Source organism: Octopus bimaculoides, chromosome 6, assembly GCF_001194135.2.
Source record: "Octopus bimaculoides isolate UCB-OBI-ISO-001 chromosome 6, ASM119413v2, whole genome shotgun sequence".
In the NCBI taxonomy this organism is placed as follows: Eukaryota; Metazoa; Mollusca; class Cephalopoda; order Octopoda; family Octopodidae; genus Octopus; species Octopus bimaculoides.
In genome coordinates, this window is record NC_068986.1 from 40,202,218 (window position 1) to 40,214,061 (window position 11,844).

The 11,844-nt window shown below is 34.7% G+C and overlaps 1 protein-coding gene across 1 annotated transcript in view; it reads left to right on the forward strand.

Annotated features, from left to right (window-relative positions):
• Positions 1 to 230: 230 nt before the first annotated feature.
• Positions 231 to 11,844, forward strand: part of LOC106882548 (low-density lipoprotein receptor-related protein 4) — a 461,294-nt gene continuing 449,680 nt past the window's right edge. Inside the window, exon 1 of the mRNA XM_052968692.1 lies at positions 231 to 393. Coding sequence (XP_052824652.1) covers positions 348 to 393 — 46 coding nt within the window. The 5' untranslated portion in view covers positions 231 to 347. The remainder of the gene's footprint in view (positions 394 to 11,844) is intronic.

Below are 11,844 nucleotides of genomic sequence, written 5' to 3' on the forward strand. Positions count from 1 at the left end.
TAAATATTTCATTATATATGTATATATATAGAAAGAGATAGACTGATAAAAATTATACTATATATACACACACAATTCGCTGGACTTATATACTATCCACCACTTCACCGGCTCGGTGTTCTTTCAACATACACAGTATTAGGCCCGCCTTCTTGCCGTCACTCAATGTCATAGCCTTGCTCACTTCTTCCTTATTTATACCCCCCCACCTCACAACTCCGCCCACCGTTCTATGTAGTTTCGCGCACCGCTCTCATCTCCATTCACGTTAACTACAACACAGTAGTAAACATTCGGATTTAGCTGCATTTCCTGGAGTCCAGATGAAGCTTGGGAACAAGTGAGGCATGAAAGCTATCATAACTTTTATTATAGTGTTTGGGTATTTTCACGGTAAGTCTAATTTCGTGTATCTATTTGAGTATGTGTTATAGGCTTTGGCTCGCATATATGTATGTATGGATAATATATACTACATATAGCATGCTTTCACCTCCTCATCCTCTCCTTCCTTGTGGTGTGGTGTGTATATACATATATATATATATATACATATATGTTTTCTCCCGCTTTATCTCTTGTTTATCTTGTAAATTTGTCTTCCCTACCTCTCTTTTCACTCTCCGTCCTATTTTGGGTCTTCGTCTGTCCCTGTTTTATTATTATTATATATATTTATCGTGATTTAAACACTATAAAAGAAAAGACAGCAACACAAACAATTTGATAATAAAAGTCCATCGTTGATCTTACAGGATCGCAGCCCTTTATTTTCTCTCTGCCTTTTTACTTCCTGAAAAAATAAATAAATGATAAATAAAAGAGGGGAAAATATTCAACAACGATATGGAATTGGTTTTTTTTTTTTTTTTTTTTTTGATGACCAGTCTCACATTCCTAACGGTAAACGTTAAAATTAGAAGCAGAGGACAGAAGATAACGGATAGAGAGACAAGTTTTATTTCTCAAAATAGAATTTTTCAATTGAGTAGGACAGTTCCCAATTAGAAACCTGACATAGTTTTACAAAAATACAATCCATTTAACATTATTGCCAATTAGACTGTTAAGTAGCAGAAAATAATTAAGTAAACAAACATTCAATGAATACGAGAAAAAAAAGTGCATTCATTCGTTTAAAAGATTATCAAGTGCAAAGAAACTAAATTTTCAATTGTTATTATAAATCTATTTGTCGAGCATTCATTTATCTACAAAGTTTTAACTCTTTAGTTTTTAAAAAAATGAAATCGTGTTAAAAATTCTAGTGAATTTATCGTTTATTTGCAGAAAATATATTTTTGCAATCGTTCACGAAATTGCATAATTCGTTCGACTGAGTATTTATTTATTCTTTATACGCTTCATCTAGCATTGCGAACAGTAGAACTAACAGAGAGCTTAAGAAAAAAACCAGGCCGAGTTGCTTTAGTGGACCAGCTGTTAAATATATAACCACAGAATGTCTGGTGTTCTTTAATCTATATCTCTGAAGGCGACACGAATCCCTTTCTCTATCAACGTCATGGCGATTTCTTGTGATATCTCCCCTTGTTTGTCTCAGTTTACACGATAGTAACTAGAAATGACCGTTAACTCCGGACTGTTTGGAGATGTAGCTAGATTAAATTACCACTTACACCTTTTTAACTCCCGTCCCTCTCTTGTTTTCAGCCTTTATCTTTCTCTTCATGACGAGGGAAAAAAATGTTATCGAAATCTTTCCTCTCTCTCTGTTTTTTTTTCAAACTCCTTTTTCTATTTACTACCCTTTATTATATTAAGAACCGACGGCGAAGCTTACAGAACAAGTGGTCAAGCAGCGACCTTAAGAGGTGGCTGTCGGTCAGAGTTCAATCTTAGTTCACGTGTAGTGGCCGCAACCTTAAAAAGTACTTGTTGAATTTCTAAAATGGAAATCCCAATCCCATCATAAAAAAAAAAAAATCGTTTTCAATAAATTTTCAGCAAAGTTTTTATACACCTGTAATAAGTTTAAAAAGCCACTAACTTGCTGGCACATGTAAATATTATGTGTGTAGTGAAGAGTATCGGAAAATCTGTGTTTATGTATGTCTTAAAAGATCTGTGTGTGAAAGAAATATATATACTAACCTCCGTGTTAATTGGTGTATATAGATTGCTAGAAACGATTTATCAGAATTCTTGCTATACCTTTAGATGACAGGTCACTGATAGAGAATGACGCTTGTGTCTATGTGACAGTGTGACAGTACTGTCAAAAATGGTTACATCTGTTCGATATACTCGTGACAGAATCGGTTTTTATGGTCTAATCTTTCACGAAGATAGCATTTTTTTCACGGTATTTAGTGAAATGTAATCGAACATCACACACTTTTTCTTAAATTCATAAATAGATATAACTGATGCAAAAGCATTACAAAAAAATGCAACGAAAACACCCAAACCCCGATATTCTTGCAAAAGAAAAAGTAATTGACTAGAAAAAATACAAGAGTGTATTAAAATACCTTTTTTATGCGTATATTGTATTTGTATGTGAATATAGTATTTGTGAGCGTATATAGTATTGATGTGCGTTGTATGGTTTTATATGATTGCAATGTGACTGTACATGTGGTGTTTGCATAATTGCCTTACGATTTTAGTATATATATCGTTGTGGTGATTGTCTCAATGCATTGTCACTGTTAGTATAATTTAGTGTATGTTTATATAGAAAATGTACACACATATTACCCATTCTAACGTGCACTCGACGCACGCACATACACATACATACACACATATAATCTGCTGATGTAGTGTGACTGCATGTGATGCTGTATGTATTATGAGAATTTTGTATCTGAAGACATGTATTGAAACCTTATGTTGTGTTTAAGCTCGTGTACGTGTTCCTATCATGTATCATAAACAAACACACAAGCATTCGCTATTCTCAACTATGAATCTATATAGAAAGAGGTTTTCTTTGTCTTTTAAAGCAATTTTTATCTTTTCATTATATATATGTATATATATTGCCAAAGGCCTTTAATTTCCTCCCCCTCATGCCGACAAAAGGTTATTTACCTCTAATTAATTGATGAAATTATCTCAAGACATTCACAGCTATAAAAAACAATAAAACATACACCAACGTTTTCACATTTTTTCTATAATTATTTTTGTTCCCTATGAATGGAATCCGCAGCATTAAGCTGTGGCATCACATCAAAATCTTCTTTTGACATTGCCCACCTTTGTAAAAGAAATTTTATTAAAGATATCCCTTCCGTCAGGGAATAGTGAATGATAAGAGGACATTGGCATTTGAAATAATGATCTTGTGTCTGTGTGTGTCATAGATACAAAAGAGGATAACATTTAATGTCAAAGTAATGAAGTCTTTTCATTTTGGGTTACGAAAAGAAAATAATGAAAATGAAAAGATAATTCTATATAGTTTGTTGAAAGTAATAAAATCCAAGACTGATAAGAGTTTTCAGAAGATACCTAATAATATTTGAAAGTCGTGTTCGGTTATGATTGATTTCCTATAAAAGTTAATTTTAGTTGCCAAAACGATCAAGGAAAACCGAAGGATAAAGGTTTACCTTTGCATCTTTCACTACTGCTGTCATCATACCTCAAATATTTATCATTTGATAAAGTTGGTCCTTGATTTGGTTGACATAACCCTTTTTACCAGAATGGACAAACATCTTCAACGTTGTCATCAAATTTGTTCTACCTGTTTTATGTCATTTATCTTAAATATTTGTTCATTCGGGAAATGTTGAGATAATGCAATCTAGGCTATTTCTAAAATTTGTAGTACTAATTTCTTGCCTACAAATAATTTTAAAAAGCTAAAGAAAGATATGAATTTCACAACATCCAAGGAACCTATCCATCCTAAAATAAATTGGTGTAACATTCTTTAAAATTTTGTTCCTCAAATACCTGGAGTCAAACTTATATTTGATTTCTACAACTCATAATGAGCCAACAAAAATATTTCTACAATTAACCCCAGCCTGATCAATACAACAGCTAAATCTCCTTCAGAGAACTCTGTACTGTTTTTAGAGTAGAGATTACACGTTTTAAGTTTGAAATGATTGAAGAACACACCCTCCACTACTCTTTCACTCCAGTCGTAAAAACAAGTTACTGCAGCATGAAATATCCATCAAAAGCTGACCCAGCTACTATGGCACTTTGTATGTGTGTATATTTGTATTTCACCTAGCTACATTACATACAAATGTATGTGTGTGTGTGTGTGTGTGTGTGTGTGTGTATGTATTGAAATATTTTGCATCTGTAACGTTAAGAGTATATATTCTCCATATTTATAATGTATTGAGTTCTTCATTATGTTGAGGTTTTCAACTTTTATTGAAGAATTAAACTATATGTACTTGTGTATATATATACATATATATGTGTGTGTGTGTATATATATATATATATATATATATATATATATACACACATACATACATATATTTATTTTTATTTTTTACTTGTTTCAGTCATTAGACTGCAACCATGCTGACATAGGTTGGACGGTTTGACTGAAGGCTGCATCAGGCTCCAGTCTGATCTGGCAAAGTTTCTACAGCTGGATGCCCTTCCTAACGCCAACCACTCCGAGAGTGTAGTGGGTGCTTTTTATGTGCCACTGGCACGAGGGCCAGTCAGGTGGTACTGGCGTCGGCCACGCTTGAATGGTGCTTTTTACATGCCACCAGCACGGGAGCCAGATGTATGTATATATATATATATATATATATATATACACACACACACACACAATGGGCTTCTTTCAGTTTTCATCTATCAAATCCACCCACAAGGCTTTGGTCAGCCTGAGGCTATGGTGCCACACAATGGGATATATATATATATTTGCAAAAAAATAAACAAAAGACGAAGACGGGTGTGTACACAACAAACAGATGTATTAGTTTAACGCTAGGGAAGTGAGAAAGTCTTTTATGTTTTGAGCCTACACTCTTCGACAGAAAGGAACACAGAAATAAACAGGGAGAGAAAATAGAAAAGGTTTAGTGGCTAGCGATCTATCATGGCGAATGCCGTACATATACATAAAACACTCAGAGCCACTCAACAATAACAGTTCTTATATTTAAATAAACTATGCCAGTCTTCATTGTTCAAGACATTTACCTCACCACAAGACATTTAGTCTTGATTTATTTAAAATTACTATACTTGCTTATTTACAACTAACATGACATCTTAATCACTGAACATTTTTCTTACATAACCATTGTATTTATTTGTTTTAAGTAATCCATAATGCTTTTGGATTGAGAGACAGCCATGCACTGAGAAGTAGGTTTACTTCTCAGTGTTATGCTGGAAATCCTGTATAGGAGGATTTTTGACATTACATTGCAAATTTCCCTCTCCAACCTGGGGAACTCAACTTAATCTTTGCTGTTATTTAGGCCCAAGTCAGCCTTGATCCAGTAGGATTAAAAGCTTTCTGGTATTTTGTGTGTTTGATACTACTACAGTGCCCAATATATCCTTCCCTTTTTTAAAGTGGCAGGGTTTGTGGTGAGGGAATTTTGTTGCTATTTCTAGCAGGTCAACAATACTGTGTTATGTTAGTTTGCTGAGAGTTAATGAAGCTCTAATCCTTTGGCAACAGTGCACATAAGGATGAGTGAACATGTAACATACACATACATGAGGTGTATATAGCTGAGTTTGAGGACACAGGGTAAAGAACCCCTTCGGTCATGAATGGCTATGGGATTGCAAGTAGAAAGTTCCCCTCTGATGCACAAGTCTGGACAAGGTTGTTTCTGGAAGACCAGAAGTCGCCCATACATACCAGCCTTCTCTCTCAGTGCCACTGATGTTATCCAAGGGAAAGGCAAAGGCCGATACAGCTTGGCACCAGTGACGTCACAACTCATTTCTGCAGCTGAGTGAACTGGAGCAACGTGAAATAAAGTATCTTGCTCAAGAACACAACACCCAACCTGGTCCGGGAATCGAACAGGCTACCTCATAATTGTGAGCCTTATGCTCTAACCACTGAGCCATGCACCTTCACTTGAGGTCATTGATCTGTGTTGTACATTGTCTGTTTTCAGAGGACCTGTGAAGAGCATGAATACAATTCCTCCCTCCAGAATAAAACTACTAAATAAAAAAAAAATTGTGAGGAGTGGCTGTGTGGTAAGTAGCTTGCTTACCAACCACATGGTTCCGGGTTCAGTCCCACTGTGTGGCACCTTGGGCAAGTGTCTTCTGCTATAGCCTCGGGCCGACCAAAGCCTTGTGAGTGGATTTGGTAGAGGGAAACTGAAAGAAGCCCGTCGTATATATGTATATATATATATATATATATATATATATATATATATATATATATGTGTGTGTGTATATGTTTGTCTGTCTGTGTTTGTCCCCCCAACATTGCTTGACAACCGATGCTGGTGTGTTTACGTCCCCGTAACTTAGCGGTTCGGCAAAAGAGACCGATAGAATAAGTACTAGGCTTCCAAAGAATAAGTCCTGGGGTCGATTTGTTCAACTAAAGGCGGTGCCCCAGCATGGCCACAGTCAAATGACTGAAACAAGTAAAAGAGTAATTATATAAGTGCAGGCATGGCTATGCATATAGGTGGAGACTTGGCTGTGTGGTTAAGAAGCTCATTTTGGAACCATATAGGTTCAGGTTCAGTCCCACTGCATGGTACCTTTAGTAAGCGTCTTCTATTATAACCCTAAATTGACCAATACCTTGTAAGTGAATTTAGTTGATGGAGACTGTGGAAGCCTGTCATATATGTTTGTGTATGTGTGTCTCACCACCAACTGGTGTTGGTTTGTTTACATTCCTGTAACTTAGCAGTATGGCAAAAAAAAAAAAGCCTGATAAAATAAGTACCAGAATTAAAAATAAGGACTCAGGTTTGATTTGTTTGACTAAACCCTTCAAGGCAGTGCCCCAGCATGGCCGCAGTCCAGTGACTGGAACAAGTAAAAAGCAAGATATAGTTTTAATAATTTCCAATATTGGCACCAAACAGCACTTGGAGGTGAGGTTATATTGTTGATTGAATTGATGATTCTATATATGCCAAGGACTTATTGTCAAAATAAAAATATCATTATCTCGTAATCAATCAAATTGAAGAATAAATACTATATTTCCTTCCCGCCCTGCTCCACCTTTTCCTTTTTCCTAATTGTGTAGTTGGTGTTTGCAAGAGCATCTAGCAATAAAAATCTCCTGCATCAAGAATTGATGTAAATATTTCCAATTCATAACAACTGTCCAAACCATTCAACTATAAGATACAGCTAAAAGACATTTTCAAAAAAAAAAGAAAAAGAAAAACAGTGAAAAATAAATACATACATAAAACTAATAAAAATATAACGGATTGATAAATATTTTTCATATTCTTAATATGTTTAGCTTAACATGAGGATTGCTTGCAACTGAATCAATTCCATTGAAGGGTGGTTAGTCGAAAGTGGTTGTGCACGAGAAAACCAGAACCACTAAAAGTATAAAAAGAAAACAAAGAAAATTGAAGAACACGCAACTAAGACTATAACTGCTCACTGATTGTTTCTTAGAAATTTCTCAACTTTGATTCCTGTTTATCAGAGTTCCAACGGAAGCAGTGTCTTGAATGATTATGAATTATTCATAAACACTGATAAGAATCGCTTAAAAAAAACAAAAAAAAACAAAAACAAAAGACAAAAACATCTGATGTGCATTTTTTTTTTTGTCTTTGTCGGTGCAGAAAACTCATAGCAAAATGAAATGATTTTAATTTAGAACTGATCTTTCTTCAGATTCCGTCTCTTCTAACAAACATCTAAAAAATATGCTTTAGTATATGACAAAAGTCTTTTTAGCAATTTTGTCCCTCTCCTTGAAATAACATTCGAAATATTTAAAAATATTGCAGTTATTTTGAAGTTACTGTGTATTTGCATTTTTTTTTTTTTTTCTGAAATTCTTTTTTTATTATTATTATTTTCTTTTACAATTTTATCTGCAAGAAAATATTTTCGGTTAGTTTTTGATTCTTTGCTTGGTGTCATTGGATTCTTTTCTTGTATAACAGGAAAAGACGAAGGCTTTTACCATACAGTTTTTAGTTTTGCATAATAATTTTTTTCTTCCCAAGATCAACTTGTTGCTAACAACCCTTTTTATAAAACTCTTTAAAAAGTATTTGAAATCGACATTAAAATATAAAACCATTTAAGGAACATAAGGGCCACTCCCTTCCTTTTAGTTTTCTTTTGAATTAATTTGAACCAGTTTGTCTATCAAACCATATCACTGACTGAGTGCAGGCATGACTGTGTGGTTAAGAAGTTTGCTACTCAACCATATAGTTTCAGGTTCAATCCCACTGCATGGCATTTTGGGCAAGTGTCTTCTACTATTGCCCCAGGTTGACCAATGCATTTTGAGTGTATTTGGTAGATGGAAACTGTAAGAAACCCATCACATACACATATGCACACATGTATATGTGTAAGTGTGCATGTTTGTGTCCCTCTTGTCTTGAATTGCATGATGTTTGTAAATGAGTATGACAGCCATACAAACAGTGTCATTCGGGAAGTACTACCTTGCTTTGAAACAGTTGAGGGTGAGTGACAGGAAGGGCATCCAGCTATAGAGAATCGGACTCAATAGATGCTGTCCAACCCATGCATGAAAGAGTGGATATTAAAATGATGGTGATTTTTATATTTGATTCCTTTTGGCTGAATATTAAGATTTTCGACTTACTTACTCTCTCACACTGAAATAAATATCTTTTGTGCAATATTCTGTGCACATTAAGGTGGCGAGCTGGCAGAAATGTTAGCATGCTGGGCAAAATGCTTAGCGGTATTTCTTCTGTGTTTACAATCCGAGTTCAAATTCCACTGAGGTCGACTTTGCATTTCATCTTTTCGGGGTTGATAAATTAAGTACCAGTTGCATACTAGGGTCGATCTAATCGACTGCCCCCCTCCCAATAAAAAATTTCAGGCCTTGTGTCTAGAGTAGAAAAGAATATTTTGTGCACATTATATAATATCTTACTGATTCAAGAGTTGGGGATATAAGTTCAGTTTACCTAAGGACTAAAATGTAGTATTGAAAGTTTCTTAGTATTGTAGCATATACTTCATTACTGAAGTCCTTTATTCATTTGCTAGTGCAAGATCTGGTGTTTTATGCCTGGTACTTATTCTATCAGTTGTCTTTTGCCAAACTGCTAAGTTACAGGGATGTAAACAACCCAACACCAGTTGTCAAGCAGTGGTGGGATACAAACACAGAACAGACACACACACTCAGATACATACATACATACATTTATATACACACACACACATATATATATATATATATATATACATGCACACACACACACACACATATATGATGGGCTTCTTTCAGTTTCTGTTTACTAAATCCACTCTCAACATTATGGTCAGCCCAAGGCTTTAGAAGACACTTGCCCAAGGTGCCTTGCAGTGGGAATGAACCCAGAACCATGCGGTTGGGAAACAAGCTTCTTAGCACACACCCACACAGAGTGTCCATAAATTTTCTTACAACTTACACAATCTATCATTTAGATGTATTGTGTCCACCAATGGAGCCTGTGTGGAAGTGTTCTGATGTTTCTAATAAAACTTTATTTGTTTGCCTATGTATTCCAGTAAACCCTGCTGAGTTATCCTTATTTTTCAAAGGTAATTTATGGACACCCAGTATATGCAAAAAAGAATTAAGTAAAAGATAAAACATTTATTGAAATAAAAGAAACATTTAATTCGTATTAGTTTTAACTGCTTTTATTTCTATAAGCAATATTAAATACAACAAAGCACAGTCTGGAAGCTTTGACAATGAAGTAATGTCTATGTATACATGAATTTAGTGGAGTAAACAATTTTTATGATAAGGATATCTGTGAGATCATCTTGCTATTGTAGGTTGACTTAGACCAGCAAAGATCTTTTCCTTCTGTTAAATGGATCACCAGCTCTACTTAGAGCAAACATACAGCTGACCATATGTGAATACATTTAGTAGCGTGACAAATTGAAGTAAAAATAGTGATAGCTAGATACATGAAATTTCTTTTGGGGGAAGAAGGTAACTTATTAAAATTCAACAGAGATAAAAAAAAAAAAAATCATTCCGAAGTTTTCTTAAGAAAAATTTAAAGATCGGAGATTCACAACTTTCTATTTTGTAATAAATTTATTTTTAAAGAAGAAATTTCTAACTTTTGAAAGTGGTAGCTTAATGTCTTTAAAGATTGTGTTGAGAAATGTGTGTGTGTATACATACATGCAAAGAGAGGCTGAGTTGTGAACCAAACTGGAAGTTATGTATGTTACGCATGATAGATTTGACAAAAATTATTATAGCGATTTATGGTCTTTTATTATTTTTTTTTTGTGAAATGACAGTAATACCAGAGTGTCAGAAAGTAATAGAAATATTAGATTACCAGATTAAAATGCCAGAAGTATTAGAAAGTTACAGAATTGCTAGAGTGTAATGCTTACAGTGTCAGGAAGTGGGATTTGTCAGAAAGTGACAGAAATGTTACCAAACTAAAATGCTAGTGTCAGAAAATGGCAGAAATGCTTGCAATAAGATTAAGATGTTAAAGGCAGAAATACTAGGCTGAAGTGCTAGAATTGTTTGTTCAGACAAAAATGCTTGTGTCAAAAAGTGACAGAAAGGCTATCAGACTAAAATGCTTGTCAGAAAGTGACATAAATGCTTTCAGACTTAATATACTAGAATATCAAGTAAATAATAAAAAGGCTAGAAAACCAGAGTGAAAAAGCTAGTGTCAAAAAACTAACGAAAATACTAAAATGCTAATGTGTCAGAAATTGATAGATTTACAATGTCAGAGAGTGACAGAAATGCAACCAGACTAAAATGTTAGTGTCAGATAGTGACAGAAATGCTTCTTCCAGAAAGTGATAGAAATACTACCAGACTAAAATGCTGCTTCCAGTAAGTGACAGAAATGCTACCAGACTAAAATGCTAGTGTCAGAAAATGCTGTCGTGTTAAAATACTAGTATGAGAAAGTGACAGAACAGTTAACTGACTAAAATGCTAGGGTGTCAGAAAGTGACTGAAAGACATAATGCTGGTGTTAGGAAGTGACAAAAAGGCTAGAGGGTAAAATTGAAATGTCTTGTAGTATTGAAATCAAGTCCTGTAAAACAAGGCAGTGCAGTGCTCCAGCATGGCTGCAGTCCAATGACAGAAACAAGCAAACGGTAAAAGAAAGATGTATATATATATATATATGTAATGTATTTAAGGTGTTCTATTATAATTTCATTCTTTATAGGAATATTAAAATCATACCAGTAACTTGACTAGAACTTTATCCTATCAATTCCAGAAGAATAACTGGCAAAGTTGAATTCGACAGTCTTTGAACTCCAAATACAAAGAGCCTTACATAAATATATACTTTTCATTCTGATATGTATATGTGCATGTGTATATATATATATATATATATCTCACTCAGAGTAAAAGGCAGACTGTATGACGCATGCGTACGAACAACCATGCTACATGGCAGTGAAACATGGGCTGTAACTGCTGAGGACATATGTAAGCTCGCAAGGAATGAAGCCAGTATGCTCCGTTGGATGTGTAATGTCAATGTGAATACCCGTCAGAGTATAAGTATCTTGAGAGAAAAGCTGAACATTAGAAGCATCAGTTGTGGCGTGCAAGAGAGACGATTGCGCTGGTATGGACATGTGGTGAGAATGGAGGAGGATAGCTGCGTGAAAAAGTGCCAC